Raw genomic sequence first — 24,467 nt, 5'->3', positions numbered from 1 at the left:
GTGATTTGGGCCACTTTACCAAATACTAAGGGCTCGAAACCCTTCATGCTTCTCTTCCGGTGCTAACTCTGTAACGAAGCACAGGACATCTCTGTACGCATCATAAGGACGGAAACGTAACAACAGCAACTCCCTTAACACAAACAAATCTTCTGTCATTATTTGAAGCAAAATTTCCTTAAAATTCTACTCGCGATAAAGCAATAACTAGTGCTATAGATGTGTTCAGACTTCAGTAGTGGAAAACCCTGGATTATAATTTGTCAATTCCATGTATTTTTTTGATCAAATATATAATATTCACTGTATTTCACAATTATATTCAATGTAATACATTGAATATAATATAAAATAATAATTTATTATCAATGCAACAGCCTTTAAAACCAGGAAAAAACATTACAGATCGCTTATCACCAAGATATCAAAAATCTCAGACCATATCTTGTCTCATGTCACGTTATACTGTAGATATAATATGGATAAATTACCCAGCCCAACATCACACTGGAACAGGAGAGTTTACTCTGAATGTTAAAGCTCCAGTGTGTAACTTCGCCCACATACACCACACCTCAGGTAAGTCTGCAGAGCTTTCTGAAAACCCGACAAGGTCCATATTCCGATATTTAGGTTGAACTGGGGATTCTTTCCTTAACCTAAAAAACTAGAAAGAAACACTGGTATACTGAGGAACGAACAATTTACTTACTAATTATCTCTTGAAAAGTATTCTTTCATCATTTGAAAATGATATTAGCTGTTGGAGATTAGTCCACCAGAGGGTCACGGGGGGGTGCTGTGCCAATCTCAGCTACATCGGGCGATAGGCGGGGTACACTCTGGACAGTTGGCCAGTCCATCGCAGGGCCACACACAACTAGAGACAAACAACCATTCACTCTCACACTCACTCCTACGGTCAATTTAGAGTGTCCAATTCACCTAATCCCCACATTGCATGTTTTTGGACTGTGGGAGGAAGCCGGAGAACCCGGAGAGAACCCACGCACACACGGGGAGAACATGCAAACTCCATGCAGAAAGGCCCTTGTTCCAACGGGGGCTCGAACCCAGGTCTTCTCGCTGCAAGGCGAGAGTGCTAACCACTACTCCTTTTACATTTTGAAGAAATGTGTCCTTGCCATGACTGTTACTGTGATTTGAGTCACTAATAGTTTCCATCTTTAAAAAGTGAGATAAAGATAAACATTTGACATTTTGCTGATATATGATATGTCTATATATCTGTAGTTCTTGGGCCGATACGGATACCTGCATATCGATAGATAGATAGATAGATAGATATGTATACTCATTACTCATGTTTGTTGATATCTGATAATACATGTTAAAGCCAGTTAAATTGTGCATCTCTGTGTCTGTTTGGTTTATGATGACAGGAAGTCATTAAGTTCATTTTCGCACTAGCTCACATTCCTCAGACTTTTTTCTCCTTTCTTACCCAGACAACTTGATGAGCTGCTGCTGCTGCTGCTGACTGAACTGGGGCAAAGGCACCGCTGCCGCCTGGTTCCCCATCCTGCGGGTCCGAACCTGGCCGCCGAAGTTGGCTTTCAGCTCCACGTTGTACGCGTGCGGCTGCCCCGCTGCGCCATGACGCGTCGTGATGGAGCTGACGCGCAGCCCGCCGTCCGCCCCGGGAGAACCCGAGCCCGGCCCCTGCCCCTGCCCCTGTCCCTGTCCCGGTCCCGGTCCTGGTCCGGGCTGGAGCACGTACAGCCTCCTGAAGCCGCTATGACTCTGCCGCTGCTCCACTGACACACAGACCGGGGAGAGCATAGCAGCCAAGGCAAACAAGAGGCCCCATTGACTCCAAGCCATATCTCCAGAGAACAGAGTCAAGTTTGAGAAGGAGTGAGGGAGTGAAGGAGTGAAGGAGGGGTGTCCAGGTTAATTTCGGCTCCGCAAAAACAAAAGTCTTTCACTTCCTGAAAGCAAAAAAAACGCACGTATTCCTGAGCATATTCATGTAAAATGTCGACACACGAAGAAACACACGAAAATACACGACACAAGCCAACGTTCCCTCTAAAAGTGAAAAAAAAGAGGAAAAAAAAGAAGAGGAAAAAAAAAAGCGCTGGCTTCAGTGAGAAAAGTTTGAAATAAAACAAGTCATGTCACGGAAAAAAATGTTCCCTCAGGCGGAGAAGTGAGTGTGTCCTCCTGTAGCACCGCAGTCTGTGTCCCCGGGGGCTGCCGCGTTTCACTTCGGCCGCTGCCTGCAGTCTCTCCTCGGTCACAGAGTCTGAGAACTCCCCGAAAGTTTCTCCGCTGGAGGTGAACAGTGTCAGAGGCAGAGCAGCGGCGGAGAGAGCAGCCTGCCTCCAGACGTGACGTCATCACACAGGAGGGAGGGAGGCTGGACGCTAACCCCAACAACGGTTTCCTGAGGGGCCCTAGGTGGGTGAGGGGGGGCAGAAACCCGAGGCCCCCACACCCACACCCACACACAGACTGACACAGACTGTATTCTTGTTAGAACTCCACATTGACTTCTATTCATTTGGACACATTAACCCAGTGAATGAAGTGGGAAAAATAAGTGCCAGTTCTACACTTGTCCATCAGACACTTGTGTCTGTCTGTCATTTCTAAATCATTAAACATACCTCGTGGACATTTTAAGAAGAAGAAGTTAGTGTTACTTATTTAAATGTAAAATATATAATTACAAAAGCTGGACTAATGCTGCAGTCACACCAGACACAAGTCAATGCACGGTTTTGAAATGAAAAGAAATGTGTCTAGACACGTCATTTCTTTTCATTTCCAAACTTTGCCTCATACAGTGACTCAAAAACCAATCAGCACCGTGATTATCTGACTGATCATGACTGACATCACATCCATGTCTAGACTCAGCCAAACTCTGAGCTCTTTGTTTAAAAGCTCTACATTTAAAAAAAAGAAAAAGCTTGGAAAAGTTTCAGCGAGGAAGTCGGTCTATCAGCACTCACGATATATGCAATTTGGATCTGTGCAGCTGTGCAAGTCACAAGTCGCCGCGTTTCACCTGTGAACTTATGAAACCGATGAAATGTGTGAAGATGAACTACGTCGAGAAAATCCAACAGGTTATCTTTGTGAACCAGAGTGCACAGACGAGGAATTTTAGACCTAAGGTAAACTTTTTCTTTTTCTTTGCTGTTGTCAAAAGGTTCCCCATAAACACAGCATTTGTTTCAGGAAATACCTCCATCCACACAGAACCCCCCTAAAACAGCTCAAAACACTGTGGTACATATGACGCTGTACACATTACAGATATAATAACATAAAAGGAGACTGAAAGAGAAATAATGTCTGTTTGTTTTCCGTTTCGTGCCATTTCAGTGGGAACATTTAGTGACTTAACAGACCCCTGGCGACTTTTTTTTCACGAAAATGAAATGCACTATTTTTGCTGAACTTAAATTGCATCTTTTATTTCACTGGGAGCTTTCCGCTCCATCTTAAAAGACAGACAACAGAAATCCATTGAACAGTGCCTATGTTCTTAAATTGTTACTGTGACCACAGCTCTTGCACTTTATGTTTGTCTAGTTGTACTCTTGTATTTCCATGTTTGTAATGTAGTTGCTGCCTTCTTGTTTTTTTATTTAACTATGATGTGTGCTGCTGCCTTTCTTGGCCAGGTCACCCTTGTGAAAGAGATCTTGATCTCAATGTGTCTTTTATCTGGTTAAATAAAGGTTAAATAAAATAAAATAAAATAAAAATTGATGGCAGGCGGAGACACACACACACACATACAGCACACATAAACAGAGTCATAGACAAGACCAAGCTGTGGATGTGCAGTGCAGATGTCAAACAGTCTCCAAACACAAGATAACGAATGACAGCGCAAGAGAGAGGTGGGGAATGTGACGTCATGGTTTTCCTAAAGTAACGTATTCACTGAGGTTAATGAACGGAAGAAAGATACAAAATGGCTCTCGACATGGTACCAACTAGCCACCAGCTAAAGTTGTTTCCATATTAGGTCAACTGGGAAACAAGCTAAAAGGAGCCTATTACCACACAATAGAATCGGATACACCTCGTGCAATAAGTCAATTCCCCATGAGTGTTTGTCTACTGGAACAAGGAGAGTAGGCCCATTAAGTTAAGTCGAGCTCCGACTGTAACTGTGCATGGAAACTTGCTGAGTGTTTGGTAAGAATGAGCTAATACTGGCCAAAATCACTGGATTTTATATCAGTAAGAGAGAAGAAGAATTAGATTTTACCGCGCACAGGAGCAGCGGCCGGCACACAGGAGCAGCCCAGCCCTTGACCTGTCTTGATTTGAACCAGCGACCGTCTGGTTACAAGCCCAACACCAACACCACTACCTTTGTGTGAACAGGACATAAGAGAGGGCTGCAAATGTATTATATTTATTGTATTATATTATGCTGGTCATTGCTAGATTTTGTTGTTTTAGGTTGAAGACTAGAGTCTGGATACCCAACCCAAGCCCCTTGCGTACTGCTTGGACAGGCCAGGTTCGGTTCAGTCACTTTAATTGACAGTGATTTCAAGTTGTTTTTGTGAAACATAGAGTAAAATAGGGTGAAGCCAACAAATGTGAATGACGAGGACAGATGAATGAATGATGAGGACAGGTGAATGATGAGGACAGGTGAATGATGAGGACAGGTGAATGTTGAGGACAGGTGAATGATGAGGACAAGTGAATGAATGATGCGGACAGGTGAATGATGAGGACAGATGAATGAATGATGAGGACAGGTGAATGTTGAGGACAGGTGAATGATGAGGACAAGTGAATGAATGATGCGGACAGGTGAATGATGAAGACAGATGAATGAATGATGAGGACAGGCAAATGAATGGCGAGGACAGATTAATGAATGATGAGGACAGGTGAATGATGAGGACAAGTGAATGAATGATGTGGACAGGTGAATGATGAGGACAAGTGAATGAATGATGAGGACAGATGAATGAATGATGAGGACAGAAGAATGAATGATGAGGACAGGCGAATGAATGATGAGGACAGGTGAATGAATGATGAGGACAAGTGAATGAACAGGACAGGCGAATGAATGATGAGGACAAGTGAATGATAAGGACAGGTGAATGTTGAGGACAGGTGAATGAATGATGAGGACAGGTGAATGAATGATGAGGACAGGTGAACGATGAGGACAGGTGAATGAATAATGAGGACAGGTGAATGACGAGGACAGATGAATGAATGATGAGGACAGGTGAATGAATGATGAGGACAAGTATGCCTACTAGGACTAGATGTTAAAATAACAACTGGCTAAGGCGCTGCTTAATGTCGCACTGTAGGGCCTAAAATCATCTCCTTTCTTCCTCTGAGACCTTCTTCCACTGTTTTCACCTTCTTTCTTTCACCAGTCGGTCAATGTCTCTCTGCCTCCTGGACTTGAGATGGGCTGATGTTTTCTTCTGAGCGCTGAGGTTCTTGCTTTTCACTCCGAATCTCTCAGCACCATAGTTGTAAATGATTTCTCCCATCTTCTCAAGCTTTCTTTCAACGCCCCCTTTCAGACCTTCTAGGAGATGAACAAGGTCTGTATCGATGGTTCCCCACTCTTTTTTTCTGGCAGGATTTGGGCCACAGGATTTGAGGCTTTTGTCCAGCCACAGTCAGCGGTTGAGAGGAAGATGGATGGACAAAAGCCACAAATCTGGGCTGGGCTCATGTCTGTTGGTGGAATTGTGCCTGGCTGAGCTTCGTTTTGGGGTTCTGAGTGAATGATGAGGACAGGTGAATGAATGATGAGGACAGGTGAATGAATTATGAGGACTGGTGAATGAATGATGAGGACAGGTGAATGATGAGGATAGGTGAATGATGAGGACAGGTGAATGAATGATGAGGACAGGTGAATGAATGATGAGGTGAATGAATGATGAGGACTGGTGAATGAATGATGACAGGTGAATGAATGATAAGGACAGGTGAATGATGAGAACAGGTGAATTGGCACTAATTAAGGTCCCTGAGTGCGTGACATTTGTGACCTTTGACCCATTTCGTCTGACACATTGTGTTTACATATTTTATTTTGTCAGCACTTTAATTTGTAAAGGTTTGCCTTTAATTAAAAACAATTCATGTGAGATTTGTGTCCCCTTGTCCTTTTGGCATGACACAAGAAAGAACTTTGTTCATAATTAAGTACATTTTAAACAAGTTACTTTTTTACTTTAACTTGAGTACATTTTTAGACTAGTACTTTTACTTATAAAGCAGTAAATCTTTATCAAAAAAGTGGTACTTTTACTTAGGTAGAATATGTAAATGTGTATGCTAAATGTAAACACGGCGTTGATCTGTGGGATCAGTTGCCTCTTATTTTTTTCTCTCTGCAAACATAAACAGAATGACTTCCAGAGGGTTTTTCATCTTCTGCTGTTTATCACGGGCACATGCTAATGATGTTGTAAGCCCGCTTTGCAGCTGATTATATATCGTAACTGATGACTTGCGTCATAGGCTACGATTCATTAGGTGTCAGCATCATGGAGTCTGTATGCATCACACTTGACGTAGCCAAGTTTATTAGATGCATGTCACACTGTGAGATTTATAACAATTGTAAGGAAAACCCGGTGGTTACAGGTGCTGGTTGATGAGTGACAATCGGGATAATTAGCGGTGAGGGTAAGTAGAGTGTGTGGGTAAGTTGGCAGAAGAACAGGAGCCATGACCACCTTGGACTAGAGCTGGGTCAAACAACTTGCGCAAAATTCACGGTTGCCATGGGTTCTTGAAATCCTTGAAAGTTTGTGAATTTGTGGAAAAAAAATTAAAGCCCTTGAAGCTTCTTGACAATCGCCCCAAATAGACAAGTGCTTGAATTTTGTACAAGAAAGAAGTCAAGTTTATATTTATATTTAAATGTTTCCATTGTTTGTTACAACACCACCTGCATTGCTTGATGTACATAGATGAGGCCTACGCAGAACAAACATGGAGTCATAATTACTAGCGGAGTTGTGGACACTGTCCACTGTCTCTCTCCGCCGTTGACGTGATGTTCCATGCAGAACAATGAGCCAGTAACGTTAACCAAGAGAGAACAAGTGACGTGATACCTGGGAAATGAAAATCCCAAGATCTCTCACCAGGTCTCACCAAAGAAAATCACAGACTGACCTTGACCAAGATCCCAAGGACAATCACGTTCTGTGTGGAGTTTGCATGTTTGTTCCTCCCACAATCCAAAAACATGCAGATTGGTTATCAGGGACAGGTGTGAGTGTATTATAAAGTGGTGGCCCATGAGTAAGACGAGTGAAAAAGCTTCACATGGCAGCTCATCTGTTTCTGTGTCAGTATCTGATCTGAAAAAGAAAAAGATCGTATTTGGAAAGTTCTAGTTCCATGTGTATGAGGCCTTATGCTGGTTCTGGGCCAGCAGGGGGTGCGCACACATCAGGCACTAACCACACCTCAAAAACACTGTCCTTTAACATGAAACTGGCTCACTTACAGGATTTTCTTTTTTGTCTAAAGTGGTTGACTTAACAAATCTCATTTTCCTCTTAATGTGAAATGATCATTAAATGTGACATTCTTTCAGACTATTAAGCTGAATAGCTGGCTTTATTGCACAGCTTGAAGGCTTTACAATATGACCAATATCCACTTGCTTTAATTAAAATCCTGAAGGTAACCTTGCAAACACAGGAGAATGTCACTTTGTTCTGCACTATCAACACAGACACAGAGTGTGTGTGTGCTTGCGTACGCGCGTGGTGTGTCCCGCTCTGCAGCAGACGTAATACAGCTCCCGTCTTCCAAGGAACAAGGACGTGCACATGCACAAACACCTGCCCCCGAAAATGACACAAACAACACTGATTCTGCCATTTTACCAAGTGCACCATGCCAAAAAGAGACAAAATAAAAAAAAGAAGAAAAAAGGCAGCTACAGTAGTGAATGAAGTCTAATGAGGATGAAGGAATTCAGGAGTTCATGTTCAGGGAAACGTTTCCAGGCCTTAACAAGCTCATATTTGAACGTTTAGCTATTTACCTCATTTTATTCAAATCTCTTGAATGTCAAAAAATGTGTTAAACCTAGTGCTGTCAGTTAAACACATTATTTACAGCGTTAACGCCAACCCACTTTAACGGCGTCAATTTTTTTTATCGCGAGATTAAAGTTTATAGTGACTTGTTGTAAGCAGTCACCAAACATTTATTGACAGTTTTGCACTCTTAACAAATAACGCTAACGCATGAACTCTGTAACTTGAATGCAAATGCCAAACAAATGACTCACATGTTTGCCATTCCAAAATGACGACGAAGATGCTGACGCCGTGTGCTTCCTCAGTAAGCAGCACACCTGCTGAGTAATTAGCTGCTATTCTATTTAGCAATATCCTGCACCCCGCAGTACCGAGCGCCACCTACTGTGGCTTCCAGGTATTACATAAAATAAACAAACACATATAAACCAAAAAATGGCTCTAACAACTTTTTGGCCAAGCAAACTTTTTTTTTTTGACATGATGTTGCAACAACTAGTAACTTTAGAAAAACTACAACACCACACCGGATCGAGCTTGACCGGAAACCGGCCCAGAGAGTCGTAGGCTAACGTTACGTTTTGAGTGGATGGTGAGCGCCGTGCGCTTCTCCGTATCCAACGCAGCCTGGATCATTTCTCAACGCCCTCCCCACATCCAAGTGATGATGTATGCAGTGTTAGCAACCAAGCTGGCAGACCCCGAACCGTGGTAAGGAGACCACCGAAGACCGCTAGCTCCTTTAGCTCGGATTAGCTCGTTACGGCAACAACACACTAAACCACGGGACTCACTTTATTCACACATTTATTATTGTGTGGCTCTCACAATAAGAGGAAGAACTCCAACTATGCAGCGTGACAGAGATATTGTCTCAATAAAAGATAAGATAAGAGCATTAAATTGAGAAAAAATAATGGGACAAAAAGTTTAATTAATCGTGATTAAATATTTTAATTGTTTGACAGCACTAGTTAAACCATATAAAGTGTTTTTTTTTCTAAAAAACACTGTAGTTGTACATTTGTTTGAGTCTTTGTCTCAATGTCCAAAAAATGGAAACGATATACAAGCGTTTTTCCAACTCTCTCCTCTTTGGAGAAAAAGACACAGATTTGTGGGCTTCCTGCAACAGTGTGAGTGAAATTAATTTAAATTAATGCAAGGTGTGCCTGCGATACGCTTGACGTTAACGGGTTCAATTATTAAAATCAAACTATTAAAATCTGCATGCATGTTAAAAAATGAGGCCACAATGGTTACACAACAAACTGAACTGAAGCACTTCCTGCGCCGAGCCGAGCCGTCGCGTGAGGTCAGTCACTCAGTGAAGGAACGCCAGTGTGTCCCCTGAGCTAACGGCTAATGCAGTCAGGCGTCCGGACAAGATGGACAGTGTCGAGTGAGGAGAGGAGGAGAAACGGCACTTTTAAACTGTAGTAAAGTTATTGTATTTCAAATCAATACATAATGTTAGTGTCTGTTACCCAGGATGCAACGCGATAACTGAGATGATGTTGAGTGAGAGCTACAGGAACAAATGTGAGACGGTATAAAGTCAATAAAGTCGTCTGTCTGTCTGTATATATGTTAGTTGTCTGTCTGTCTGTCTGTATATATGTTAGTACGAGATGTGCCACCGGTTTTTTTCAATGACTTCAGATAGAGGTGCCCTTTTTCCCCCCCGCTTAAACACCTGCGACCCAAAACATGTACGCACACCACTGCCAAGGAAGGAAAGGGAACAGACAGACACACATCTGTTTTGGACAGGTGCACGGGTGTAAGTCCAGATGTGTGTCTGAATTTTTATATGAATTCTTTACCTGCACATGTGGAGACACAGGCAGTGACATCTGTGTGCGCTTGTACATACATCTGTGTGTGAAACAAACACTTAAAAACCACAGGAAGTGACATTAAGAAGACATTAAGGTTTTAGGAAAGGTGTACAGTAGGTTAGGCTTTTAGTTGTGATGGTTAGGGTTAAGGGTAAGGGGCTAGGGCAGGGGTGTCAAACTCATTTTTGTTCAGGGGCCACATACAGCACAATTTGATCTTAAGTGGGCCGGACCAGTAAAAATAGTAAAATAATAGCATAATAACCTATGAACAACAAGAACCCCTTTGTTTTTTCTCCTCTGTTTTACATTTAATGAAGGATATTTTTACAAAACATGAAATTTCTTGAGAAATATAAGTGAAATTTCAACAATATCATTTACTATTTACGCATCATCTATAAAAGGCATTAACATTTAGTCACAGGTATCTGGAATTGAAAAATATTACATTTGACCTTACGTTTAGATTGTAATCATAGTGTGAAATTTTGACAAATTCATCCTTTGGGCCGGATTGGATCCTCTGGCGGGCAGGTTCTGGCCCCCGGGCCGTATGTTTGACACCCCTGGGCTAGGGAATGCATTATTGATGATACTTCCTCAGTATTGGTCTGATATTGGTCAAAATTATGATTATGTGTGTCCTCACTAAGAATACTCACTCTGCATATGTGATCCTGGTCACTGGTCTGACTGGTTGTAGGTCCATCCAGTTACATACAATGACATTTTTTTTGATTGACATGTGTTAGTCACGCCTCTTGTAAGTGGGAGGTGAGCGTTATGGCCATTTTCCACTATGAGCTCGCCTCACCCCGGCTCGGCGCGGTTTAGGTTGCACTACAAAAAAAAAGTACCCACTCCACGTGGGCGGAGTCATCACTACACGGCTGCGTGAAACTGTGGTGACTTTGTTTAACACACACACACACATGGGGGACTCGTGACCTGTCAAGCAGTTGTTTGTTGTTTGTATTTGTTCAGTACTTCCTCCATGAATGGAACACAGACAGGACTGATGTACAGCGGCAGGGTTTGTGATGCCGCTCGTGGTCAGTGGATCAGTGGATTGAGATTGTAGACATTTCCCTGGTAGTTCTTGTTTGGATTGTTAAGTCGTTTTAACTGATCTACAGTTCAGCACTATTCGGCTTGATTTCTGTGTCATACTAAAAAAAAGGTTACGGTAAGGTAGGGTTACTAGGGTCACGATTCTTTCACCCCTCTGACAAAGAAAGTACTTCACTCCCAATTGTTACTATTATTGTTGTTGTTGTTGTGTCTAATAAAACCCACATCCCTGCATCAGTAAAACGGACTGGAATGACTAGCAACTTGCAAATCCAAACCAACAGTTCCCATTGCCAAATTTTCCAAATTGCACAAAAAGTACACCTTTAACACAAGCACCAAGAATGTTAAATGAAAATTCAGGCTATAATTATCCTGGGCCCTGAGTGTCTTTAGTGTGTCAAAACATGCGGTGGCACATGCCTTCTCTGAACGCTCATGAAGCTGTTTCTCTCTCAATCCTGTGGTTGAGGGTTAAAATACCACTGGAGACTTGCATTCATGAAAACCACATTTTGTTCTCAATTAAATAAAAAAAAACAAGCCTTAAAAGGCAAACACTCTGATCATCGCAGCTGTGTTTGCAGGTTGTTTTGCAGACACAATGATAATATATATCTATACGTTGGCATGAGAAAACATACATTATAGCTGAGGCTTGAGGGACAGTTATTTAGTATGCAGATGATGATGGGGCTAAATTAATCTAATCAAAATAAAAAGCTTAAGTGCTTTTCTACTACAAATTTCCAGAAACTTTAAAATTGTTTATTTCTAATATATTGAAAAATAAAACCTTGTCATCATATTTGTATTGTTGTATACCTGCTCTAATGACATGGCAGTTTGTAGAAGTTGTCAACAAACACACGTCATTGACATATTTGACCACACTTTTTGATTATTTGACAAACAACAGGCGGCTGGTGATAAAAAATGTTGGGAGGGAACACAGAAAAAAAAACAAAAACAACAAGCATTACTTGAACATAAATTAGATGACGGTGAACGGAAAGAAAACTTGAAGGTCTTTCTACAAGTGATGTGGTGAAATGATTGCGTTCCTACAGAGTTTGACCTGCAGCTTCAAAGCTTTTTATGAATCAAAAGAAAATAAGAAAAGCGGATTAAATATAGATAGATATTTTTTCTTTTAAATAATGAAGAAGAATCACATCCTTTCTGGTATGTGGAGGCCACCAAAGCTCCATTATCTTGGTTTCCTTTGTGGAGGAACATGTTCACGTGCCACAGGTGTCAGATGTCTGTGAATGAGGACGGTTTATGCAGGTGCTCAGTTTAGCTGCTCCTTTGTATCAGTGAGGTCATCAGTTGCATCAGATTATTGCACACAATTCTTAGATTTACTGTAAATGTATAGTTCACGTTGTGCTATAATGTTGGGAGCTGGAGACAATCCCAGCTGAAGGTCAGTTTGTTACTGGAGAGATCACCAACATTTGTACATTAAATGCATCAATCTGCTGCTCTATGACGAGTGTATCCAAGACGACAAAGTCAACTTGTGGTTTTTACGGTAGTTTCACTCACACTGTTGCAGCAGTTTTGTCCCCAGAGAGGAAAGAGTTGGAAAAAATTTTTTTTGGGACATTTAAACAAATCCATTCATTATCTACCGCTTTATTGCGGGAGGTAATGTACCACCACCTCTATCCTCCTCACTCACCTAACGCAGATTGTGAATGATTAATGAAGAAAAAGAAACAATCAGTACATTTGACTGAACTTCAACTTCAACTCTTATCAGTGTTGATCAGTGTTTTCACTTAATGCTTCACTTAATTTAAGGCCTTATCTCACACCTGGCACAAAATCAGCCTCAAGGACAAAACAAGTGTCTCTGATGGTTTCAGGACAATCAACCAGAGAACATGTTTCAACTGTGTCCTTCTGAGCAGCCATCGTGGGAAGATTGTTACAGAGGCACCAGAAAGAGACTGAGCCATAAATCCTGGTCTGAAGTGTTGCAGAGTGTATATGTATAGAGTATATATAGTATATAAAGTGTATATATAGAGAGATATATATCTCTCTCTCTCTATATATATACAGACATATACATATATACATACATACATATATATGTACAGTATATATATATGTATATATATACATATATAAACATATATACATATATGTACACATATATATACATACACATATATATACATATATACACATATATACATACATACACATATATATACACATATATACATATATACACATACATATATACACATATATATACACATATATACACATATATATACACATATATACATATATACACATATATACATATATATACACATACATATATATACATATATACACATACATATATAAACATATATATACACATATATATATACACATACATATATACACATATATATATATATATATATATATATATACACATATATACAGGGAGTTCCATGTCCCAACATGAGTGTATGTACTTCTGATCGTCTCCTCCTCCTCTGCAGAGAAGTCGTCTCTCTTATGACCACACACACGTTTGATCATAATATCACTAGTGCTGTCAAACGATTCAAACATTGAATCGCGATTAATCGCATTAATGTCATAGTTAACTCGCGATTGATCACAATTAATTATCTACACACAATTATTATCTATTCTAACCTTGATATCTTTTTGTCCCATTATTTTTTTTCTCATTGTAATGCTCTTATCAACATAGAAAAGAAATAAAAGTCGGGTTTATTCAAGTGAGAGTTAACAGCAACGTCAAAGCCATCGTTACAGGACTGTGGACATGATGATACAGTGGTGTCATATGGCAACACCTGGCTGAAGAAGATAGATATAATATAATAAGATTCTTTGTCCTGTTTTTGAACATTTAAACAAAGACCCAAACAAATGTTATTTTCAATGTTTTATACTGTTCACGTTTCAAATTGAACACACAAAGTCTAAATGATCTAAACTTACTCACAGGACATTTTCAGGCCCTTTATGGTTAAAATAAGCAAAGATTTTATGACCCACTCATATTCACTGGGACCACGTTGGTCATCAGACAGACAAAGAGGATTCTCAGAGGGCCATTAAAAAAATCCATTAGGTTTTTATCAGTCTCTTCTGAGAGTCTGTTATTCAGGTGGACGGAGCTCAGCTCACGCATGTGACCAGGTGCAACATTCACCTCCTCCAGTCTGCAGTTAACACTTGATTTCATTAGCCAGAGGAAATGGTGCATGCATGGATTGTGTACATACACATCCTATAAAACATCTGGTGGCAGATCACAGCTGTGCCCCCACCACCACCACCTCTGAGCCTCCAGCACCAGGCTCCTTTCTCACGTCTGATCGCTGATGTCATGCGCACTCATTGTGGTTGCATGAGAAAGTTTTACACTTTTAACAAGAAGACTGAGTCTGACACGGGCAGACTGTGTGTGTCGGGTTTGTTTGATGGTTACCGCTGTGTGAGACAGATGAGGTGGTGAAGCCTGGTGAACAGAGGCCAGAGGCTGATGTTCAGCTCCAGCACAGGGTGGAGGCCGCGTGCTGGAGCTGCGGTGACAGACATGACGCGACTCGGCCCTGAGCAGAGGCTGCAGCCGTGATGTGCAATCACTGATGACGCAATGTTTGAGAGGGGGGCGGGGTCACCAGCACAGAGACGCCTTTCATGCAGAACCGACGTGAGGAGGAGGAGGCCGATGAGAGAAGAAGTAAATTACACATAAGCTATGACAGTTTAAGAATATGTTCACTTGATCTCACTGTCACAGGTCTGTGTGATTTAATCCTTTGCTGTTCTTCTCACAAGCTCTGGAACAGGTTTTTAACAAGTACTGACCAAGTATTAGAACGAGTCATTTTTGCACACACAGTGAATTTAACTCACCCTTATCACAAAACCAGGAGTGAACACACACACACAAACTAGGTGCAGGAGCAGTGGACAGCACTTATCTGCACCCGGGGAGCCATGGGGGGTCATAAAATGTTTCCTAACCTCAAAACATTGATTTTTAATTTCATAATCATAATAATCACTTCGATTATCGTGTCATAGAGAAGCAAAAAACCAGAGCACATTCAAAATGATTCTCTCAATTAATTAATTTGGTCCCAAAAAAGATGATAGTTGGTGATTAACTCAGTAATCGACTAATTCTCGATTACTTGTTGCCACAACAGAACAGAGAGATTCCACAACTGTCAATAAAACACCAATTAATAGAACTCTTATTTTTGTCTCTTTGATGTCTTACAGCAGAGAATTCTTTCTCAAAGTGAGGTACGCGGACCACTGGTGGTCAGTGAGTGTCCCCTAGTGGTCCGCAAGGTGAAAAAGCAAGCGTCATGTCTTAAAATTTAAAGTGCAGTTTTGTCTGTTTTCAATATCAAATCAACTAGTAGCCAGGGGTTAATCTCTTGGCTTTACCTCTTGGCTTTGGCCTACGTTCCGGGACTTATTTGGGCCGACTTGGTACCTATAGAAAAAAGAAGTATAACATAAGAAAAAAAAGATATATTATAAAAGTTTAAAAATAATGTAGAAAAATAAAATTCACAGAACAATCCCCAAGAATTTCATGATGTTTATTAAGGTTTAATGTCATTTGAGAGAGTTGAGATGTGTTGATACACTGAAAAGCCAGTGTCAACATTACTGTGGATGAACATCTTATCCCACAAAGGCAAGATGCAGCTTCATCCATTACATCTTCAGCAAAACACACAAATTTGGCATCAAGTTCCGGCTCGCTGCTGATGCCGATACTAAATACTGTATGTAGTGAATGTTGTGCGATACCAGGAAAGAGACGACATGCGGAGGCCAGTTCAGAGGCTCGGAGACAGTGTGGTGTTGGTGTTGGTGGAGCCTTACACAGGAAAGGGCAGCGACATCACTAAAGATAACTTTTTTACTTCACGTGACTCGGCAAAAACATTACAAGCCAAGAAAATGAGCTTCCCTGTGTATCTATATCTATATCTATATATATATATATACATATATATATATATATGTATATATATATATATATATATATGTATATATATATATATATGTATATATATATGTATATATATATATATATATATACACATACATATGTGTATATATAGAGTATATATAGTGTATATATGTATATGTATATATATATATATCACACTGTGTATATATATGTGTATATATAGAGTATATATAGAGAGAGATATATATATCTCTCTATATATACACACAAACACACATATACATATATATACATACATACATATATAAACATATATATACACATATATATACACACATATATATACACACACATACATCACCTGTATTCACTTTACACATCTATTTATTTTCACTTTGTACTTTGATTTTTCAAAATTATATGCAAATTAATTATGAACGGCATTGACATGAATATGAAAGGGCATTTAATCATTGTACATTATTGTCAAAACATTTATACCATGGATATTATTTTAAATTGAGGCTTGTGAGTCCCACAGCATTGTAAGTGGGCTGCATTTGCATGTTGTGCCGGTCTCGTCATCCCTGCGCTGTCATAATACTTTGCGTTCCGGCACCTTATGATTTACAAATGAAGCACTGCCTATGTTTTAGTGGCATTGTCTGACTTGAGCAGTACAGTGGACCCGGTTTGCGACACCGCTGACAGGGATATTTTGAGTTAGGTGGTCCATGAGTGTTTCCTTAAGGGTTAAATGGTCCTTGGTCGGAGAAAGTTTGAGAAACGCCGTCTTACAGTCATTGTTTTCTTTCCAATGTGGACATAAAAATACAAAAACATCCTGATGACCGACTGAGTTTTACATTCTAGTTTAATAATCCAGAGATTGTGGTTGGTTTAGAGCAGGGAGGCTTCCCAGCTGCACTTCTCTCGTGTCTGGAGGAAGATCACTGTGATTGGTCACGCAGCTTTGCACTCAGCTTCTGCAGCTCTGTGATGAGTCGCTCCAGAGCAGCTACGCCATCCTGCAGCTCATCGTGGATCTGACCCGTGGCCACGTCTGTGTGCATTTGCTGCAGGAAACAACACAAGCACAACTCAGACCAGCACTGATGTCCAGACATTGTCATGTTGAGTCAATGTTATTTTTATAGCCCAGCTTAGAGCAGGTGACACCCTCTATCCTTAGACCAGGGGCGTCAAACATACGGCCCGGGGGCCAGATCCGGCCCGCCAGAGGGTCCAATCCGGCCCACAGGATGAATTTGTTAAAATTTCACACTACGATTACAATCTAAACGTATGTCAATGTCAAATACAATATTTTACTGTTCCAGATACCTGTGACTAAATGTTTGTGCCTTTATAGATCCAGTGTGATGTGTAAATAGAACATTTAGGCACGATATTGTTGAAATTGCACTTATATTTCTCAAGAAATGTCATGTTTTGTAAAAATATCCTTCATTAAATGTAAAACAAAGGAGAAAAAAAAGCAAGGAGTTCTTGTTGTTCATAGGTTATTATGTTATTATTTTACTATTTTTACTGGTCCGGCCCACTTGAGATAAAATCGTGCTGTATGTGGCCCCTGAACAAAAATTAGTTTGACACCCCTGCCTTAGACCCTCACACTAAATGAAGAAAAACAACTTTTGTGGGTGAAATGATCACACGTTACTACACTGAGGGAGGAGAGACTGTTGACTCTTCTCTTCTCATTCTAACACCATCACACAGTGTGAGCAGCTCTAAATGGATGTTTTATACACAAGCAGCATTTATGCTGTGACATTTAATAAAGCTTCACCATCACTGCAGGCACCTTACAAGGAGAGCAGGAGGGTTTATACCTTCATATTTACATTCTTTCAACCATATTATCACTGCTATATTACTCATGCAGAGCCTGTTGTTGTTGAGCATACATTAGATTATCATCTAACAAGCCACAGTCGGGTTTTTTACAATGACAGAAGACGAAACTATACAACTCCTGACAGATTATGCTGACAAGGTCCTGGACTAAACCCGTGTTTGCTGTTTGTTTATTGGTGCAAGAAAAGTATGGATTTACATTTGCATCAGTCATTTCACTGCAGGGTTTTTGGTTCGTTTGAAGATGAAATCAAATGTTTAAGACTGGTCTGCTGGTGAGGGATGGACATGCTCCGTCTTTGTTGTTGTATTGTAACTGGTGCTGTCAAATGATTCAAATATTTCATGTTTTTTTATTGAGACAATATCTCTGTCACGCTGCATATTTGGAGTTCTTCCTCTTATTGTGAGAGCCGCACAATAAGAAGAGAGGCTGTGTATCACCTGCAGTGTGTGAATAAAGTGACGTTCTTCAACGCAGACACAGTCCCGTGGTTTAATGTGTGGTTGCCGTAACGAGCTAATCCAAGCTAAAGGAGCTAGCGGTCTTCGGTGGTCTCCTTACTAAGGTTCGGGGGTCTGTCAGCTTGGATGGTAACACTGCATACATCATTACTTGTTTTTTTCATTACAAATTTTGCTTTCTTGACTCGAGGACTGTGTGGGCATCAAAGGCACAGCCTTACAATGGTTCAAGTCGTATCTTGAGGGCCACTTGTCCACTTGGGCCATTTTAGCTCGAGGGTGTGGAGTGCCCCAAGGCTCTATTTTGGGCCCGTTATTGTTTTCTTTGTATTTGCTGCCCCTAGGGTCCATTTTTCAAAAATCCTTTTGATTTTTCAATCAGTCAGAAATCTGGGTGTGATTATTGACAGCTCCTTCAAGTTGGATCAGCAGATTAGTTCAGTTGTAAAAGTAGGCGTTTACCAGTTACGCCTTCTCAGTAAAGTCAAGCCTTACCTACCACACGCTGATCTAGAGCGTGTGGTCCATGCCCTTATCGTGTCGGTTGGACTACTGTAACTCGCTATTCTATGGTTTAGACTAGGCCTGTGGAAAAAACGACAAAGTTTTCTAGGCCAAAAAGAACAACCTCGCAATGAAAAAATTGCCGCCGTTAAAATGGTTTGTGTTAACGCCGTTAATAACATGTTTAACCATCAATAATCATACCAACACTGCAGAAAGCTGGCGATCGTGAGCCGACTCACAACCTGGTGAACAAACCTTTTTAATGAACTGATTCTAATGATTCAGTTACACCGAAAAACAACGGCTTCAACCATCACGAGCGTGCAGTTGTGCCATGACGACTCCGCCCACATTAAGGAGGAGCTACGAAGTCATGGAAACGACATGACTGATACCAAACCGAGGAGAGTGCCACATGACTGGCAAAATGCATCAGATATGTCCCGCCCACTCCTATCAAAGCTCCGCCTTATAACACTGGAACTTTTGCCGTTTATAACTTTAGCAACATGTTTGTTACAACACGTTATTATCATTTTTTTCACAATGATAGCAACACGTTTCTTTAACATTAATTCATCCAATATTTGTGCATATTTTCTCAAAGCTAACGGCTACAGATCAGAAAATGTAGAATACAGATGGAAACCCTTCACATTTAAGTACGCGGCCAATATTTTCAAACATCATTTACATTTGTCGCAATAATAATATTATGAATAGCAATTATTTTGGTGACGACAGTAAATTTCCAGACATGAATCACGTCGCGTGTCGTGCAGTGCACTGTACCTTAGCTTTGGTGGCTACACTGCGTAGACTCAGCCTGGTGGAGGAGAGCATCTGCAGAGCTTCAGCTGGATTTGTCTTCTTCTCACTGTTACTGATGGTCACTGAAAGACAGAGATCCAGAGAAAAGATCGTTTAGCTGTTTTTATATCATGGGGTTTTATTTCTCTAGGATGTCACCAGCACTTTTTGTCTGCAGATTTTATTTTGAATGTGGGAATAAAGGTTTGCATTCAAACTGTTATGTATTCAAATGGGATTTATGTGATGCTGCCTATATCTTGCCCTGTGGACCCTTATTAACAAGGAAGCGGAGCTGATAAGTCCGTCTGTTTCCTCGTTCTCTCATGATCATGAAGTGGTTATTCTGTGATCTCGAGAAAACCGACTGAAAAAAGATCGTAGGCTTCTGTGATCAGCCAATAACACAATAATAAGACAGTGATGTTTAATCTGAATTTTCCTAAAAGGAGCTGATACTGAACCTGTTCCATCTTATAATGAAAGGTAGTATTGAAGTATTGAACTTACTAAATTAGGTTTCAAAAGAGAAATTCAACAACATTCTCTGCTCTGAAGGTTTGCACAGGACTCTGCATCGACTTCCATATACAGTATATTATCCCCTACAAAAGGAACAGACAATTAGCTCGAAACTGAACCATCTCCTCAGAAATGAGGTAGTTTTGCCCTCACAGCTTAGCTACAGTCCTGCTCTCGCTCTCCCTCTTTCTCTGGGAGGATCATCTGCTGTGGCGACCCCTAGAGAGGGAGAAGCCAAAAGAATGTTGTCATCCGGGTGTTTATTATGTGATCTGTGTGCTGAACGTGACTGCAGACAAAAGACAGATGTTTGCACCAAAGCAATGAATAGTTCACATGCCTACATACAGGTGCACAGTCCACTACAATACAACTGGAGATTAGGAATAATGTTGTTGATGGAAACAAATAAAATGCAGGTTTTATAGTGAGGGAGGGAGGGAGAGATAATAATATAAGATATATAATATATCGGCCATAGAGAGAAAAGGATCTGTGACGTCAGTTTAAACAAGCTAAACTGTGATATGTCTGTTTATAGTTAACGCACTCGATCAAAGTTTTTCTTGTGAAATATTTGCATGACAGACACAGCTGTGTGGCTTTATAATGAAGAGTACTGGTATTTAGTTCAGTACAGAGGAGGATTTGAAATGATATTGTTTTATGGCAAATTCTCAAAGACAAACACACACACAGCGTAGCTCCGCCCTCACATGCTGCACAAGTTACATGACGTGTTGGAATGTTGGTGCATGTGTGAAAGTTAAACATGAAGAGGAAAAGGAAAAGGTGGAGGAGGGTGGAGGTCAGAGGTCAGCTGACATAATACTATCACCAACATTACTTTCTCCAAGACTCACATCTGACGTGCTGTGCTGCGATAAAACATCTGTGGAAACTACAGTGGGATTAAGAGACAACTCTCTCTTATAGGCTTGTGTCCTCCTACCGCTCCACCATGGAGAGCATCCTCACAGGAAGGAGCTACGGAGGGTCACCGAAATGGCAGAGAAGGTCATCATGTGCCCCCTACCCATCATCATACAGGAAGGGTCAGAGCAGACTCTACCTTCTATGACTCGGTAGTGGCATCAGCCATTTTTTATGGAGTGGTCTGCTGGGGCAGTAGAATCACAGCTGCGGAGAGGAAGAGGCTGGACAGACTGATTAAAAAAGCCAGCTCTGTCCTTGGATGTCCCCTTGACCCAGTGGCGGAATGGCTACCAAGCTATCATCTCTGATGGACAATCTCTCCCATCCCCTGCAGGACACCATCACAGCACTGGGCAGCTCCTTCAGTAACAGACTGAAACATCCTACATGTCTGAAGGAGCGTTATCCTTAGACTGTACAACAAGCACTGCTCGCAGTAGACCACACATTACCAGGCTCCTCATTCCTCCCTTCCATGTGGAATATGCTGTAAGTGCAATATACCTATACATATTTATACTGTAATTCTAACATTCTATCTTTAACTAAGTTTTATAGCCTAAGTATTAATATCTTAGTCTTTTTGGTAATGCATGTTTATTATTGCTTATTATCTTTACTGTCTTGCTGGTGTAACAATGCAAATTTCCCCACTGCGGGACAAATAAAGGACTATCTTATCTTATCTACCCCACACTGGAGGACCTCCAAAGGCAAGCGTGCTAACCTCTACACCAGGGGTGTCAAACTCATTTTTGTTCAGGGGCCACATACAGCACGATTTTATCTCAAGTGGGCCGGACCAGTAAAAATAGTAAAATAATAGCATAATAACCTATGAACAACAAGAACTCCTTGCTTTTTTTTCTCCTTTGTTTTACATTTAATGAAGGATATTTTTACAAAACATGACATTTCTTGAGAAATATAAGTGCAATTTCAACAATATCGTGCCTAAATGTACTATTTACACATCACACTGGATCTATAAAGGCACAAACATTTAGTCACAGGTACCTGGAACAGTAAAATATTGTATTTGACATTACGTTTAGATTGTAATCGTAGTGTGAAATTTTAACAAATTCATCCTGTGGGCCGGATTGGACCCTCTGGCGGGCCGGATCTGGCCCCCGGGCCGTTTGTTTGACACCCCTGCTCTACACCAACTGTGTGGTCCCAGGTAAAACCCACTGAGAGATTAAAAACCTCTTCTCCAAGCGAGACCTGGGCAAGATAGGCAGCATCACATAAACCACGTTTAAACACATGAATAGAGATTGAACTTGAGATATGATGCCTGCTGTGCGTGTGTGTGTGTGTTGTTGATGATGATGATTGTGTGTGTGGTTCTCTCACCTTCTCCCATGTGAATGGCTCTGTCCATTACCTCCTTGAAGAGACTTGGTACGTTCTCCCAGCCGCCAGTCTGAACCTCACAGCGATGACACTTCGCTAAGAACTGCAGAGCCTACGAATCCACGCAGAGAAACACAAAGACGACACAGATCATCAAATTCATTTGTTCATCCGTGATCAAAGTGTGTCAACGCTCACAACATTCACTCCATCATTTCTCACCATGTCGATCAAGTTCCATTTAGTTATTATTTCATCACTGTAACGGTAAAATATAACACTTCTTTAGTCTTGATGACCACTCAACGCTGCTTTACACTAGAGTTTTGCATTCACCCATTCACTTAATATCACTCATCTTTCATACATTCACACGCTGCCAGCACAGCCGTCACGATTATGTATTATTATTGTTGTTATGTATAAGGGCCATAGTGAAGAAAACTAATTCAAGCTTCCTAACCAGACGTTAAGGTGAGCCGCTTCGATTCTCAGCCTCAGTTGTTTACAGTGTTCACAGTGAAGACACGTTGGTCTCGTGGCACTGACCTTGTCATTGTCCTCAGTGTTGGAGCTGCGGCCGTCACCGTACAGCAGGGCGTACTGCCGCCATATCTCGGCGTCGCTGCTGTGGCGGGAGGTGACTCGACCCAGGAGCTCCTTCAGTTTGGACCGCTGCTTTTCTGCCTGTTCTCCCTGACTGTCGATCAGGTTTCCAACCACCGCTCTGACCAGCACCTGCAGAATCTGCCACATTCAAGCTTCCATTACATCGTTTGTTTCACCACAGGAAATGATTTATTTATTAATCTGCTGCATGACTTCAGGAGTCATGTGAGGAACGTGCTTCTGATCATGGAGATTGCAGAGTGAAGTTTACATGGAGATGTTAGATAGTACATGGTCTGTACATGTATGTACTTATCAAGAGGGTTTCCTGCCACGCAGCAGCCAATCAATTAAGAAATGTAACAGCCAATCAAAAAATAGCATTTTTGTATCCGGGTAAAATTGACATGATCCCGCTACAACTTTCCAAAGACGACGATGAACACACTTCAAAGACGCGGCAGTGCCATATCGGACGAGTAGCCTACAGTACAGTAAGTCATGTCCATGATTGTTTTGTTACACGGATCAAACACATTTAAGAAGCTGAAAAATCAGAAAGCTTGTCTCAATAATAAAAAAAAAACCTCAAACTGTAATTTGAAAGTCACCATGTCGACTAAATTGGCTGACAAAAGAGCTACGTGTTCAACACAATGACAAACAAATTAAATTCACTTATAAGAAGGATTCACATAGGATCTTGTTAAGCAAATAAATTCTAAATAAAATAAATAAATAAAACAAAAGATATACACTAAACCAAACATCAACCAAGCACAATCTCCCTCACGAAATAAATAAAGATTACAGCAAAACAACATTCAATTTACTCAGGGATGTATTTGGAGAATGGAGGCTGCTGCTGACCTTTTTCTGATTTGTAGTCTTGGAGCTTTATTGATGAGAAACACAACCAGAATAAATGAACGTGCTGCTGGGAGAATTACTGCCCAAAACAGTGGCACAGCAAATAGAAAAAACACATACAGCGTTAAAAAAAGTCCTGAGCAATTATCCTGGAAAACATTAAAAATGAGTTTTAGTATTCAGCCAAAACCACAGATAATATGTCTGCAACAGAATTGTGATTCTAACTGTTCTCACTGGGTTGAAAGACGACTTTGTTAAAGATAACAGATAAAAAAAACAGCAAGATTTAAATCCCTACAGGGACGACGGAGAGAATGAATTGGCTCATTTGCTACATTTATTCAAAGCTGATGGTTCATCGCTAACCTTGAGCGTATTGGTGGGTGTGTATGTATACAGACATGAATTAAGGGTCGCTTTTCTTTTTGCAATCGTGATCATATAACTTCTGAGGACGTCACATATTTTACTTTCACAGTTTGCTTCAAAGAGCTGCAAACAGAGCAGGTTTCATTCTTTTGATATTCAAAGAAACAGTTTGTATAGTGT

The 24,467-nt window shown here is 40.8% G+C and overlaps 2 protein-coding genes across 2 annotated transcripts in view; both read right to left on the bottom strand.

The window, feature by feature from the left end:
• LOC122782114 (latent-transforming growth factor beta-binding protein 1-like) overlaps window positions 1-2,105 on the bottom strand; it is a 92,129-nt gene extending 90,024 nt beyond the window's left edge. Inside the window, exon 1 of the mRNA XM_044046325.1 lies at window positions 1,466-2,105. Coding sequence (XP_043902260.1) covers window positions 1,466-1,845 — 380 coding nt within the window. The 5' untranslated portion in view covers window positions 1,846-2,105. The remainder of the gene's footprint in view (window positions 1-1,465) is intronic.
• A 14,294-nt stretch (window positions 2,106-16,399) lies between these two features.
• ttc27 (tetratricopeptide repeat domain 27) overlaps window positions 16,400-24,467 on the bottom strand; it is a 46,703-nt gene continuing 38,635 nt past the window's right edge. Inside the window, exons 17-20 of the mRNA XM_044046252.1 lie at window positions 22,986-23,183; window positions 22,437-22,548; window positions 19,602-19,702; window positions 16,400-17,032 (exon numbers count right to left, since the gene is read on the bottom strand). Of these exons, the coding sequence (XP_043902187.1) occupies window positions 16,907-17,032; window positions 19,602-19,702; window positions 22,437-22,548; window positions 22,986-23,183 (537 nt within the window). The 3' untranslated portion in view covers window positions 16,400-16,906. The remainder of the gene's footprint in view (window positions 17,033-19,601; window positions 19,703-22,436; window positions 22,549-22,985; window positions 23,184-24,467) is intronic.

This window comes from Solea senegalensis, linkage group LG15, assembly GCF_019176455.1.
Source record: "Solea senegalensis isolate Sse05_10M linkage group LG15, IFAPA_SoseM_1, whole genome shotgun sequence".
NCBI classification, from domain to species: Eukaryota; Metazoa; Chordata; class Actinopteri; order Pleuronectiformes; family Soleidae; genus Solea; species Solea senegalensis.
The sequence above is the reverse complement of the archived record's forward strand: the minus strand, read 5'-3'. Positions and strand labels throughout refer to the sequence as shown.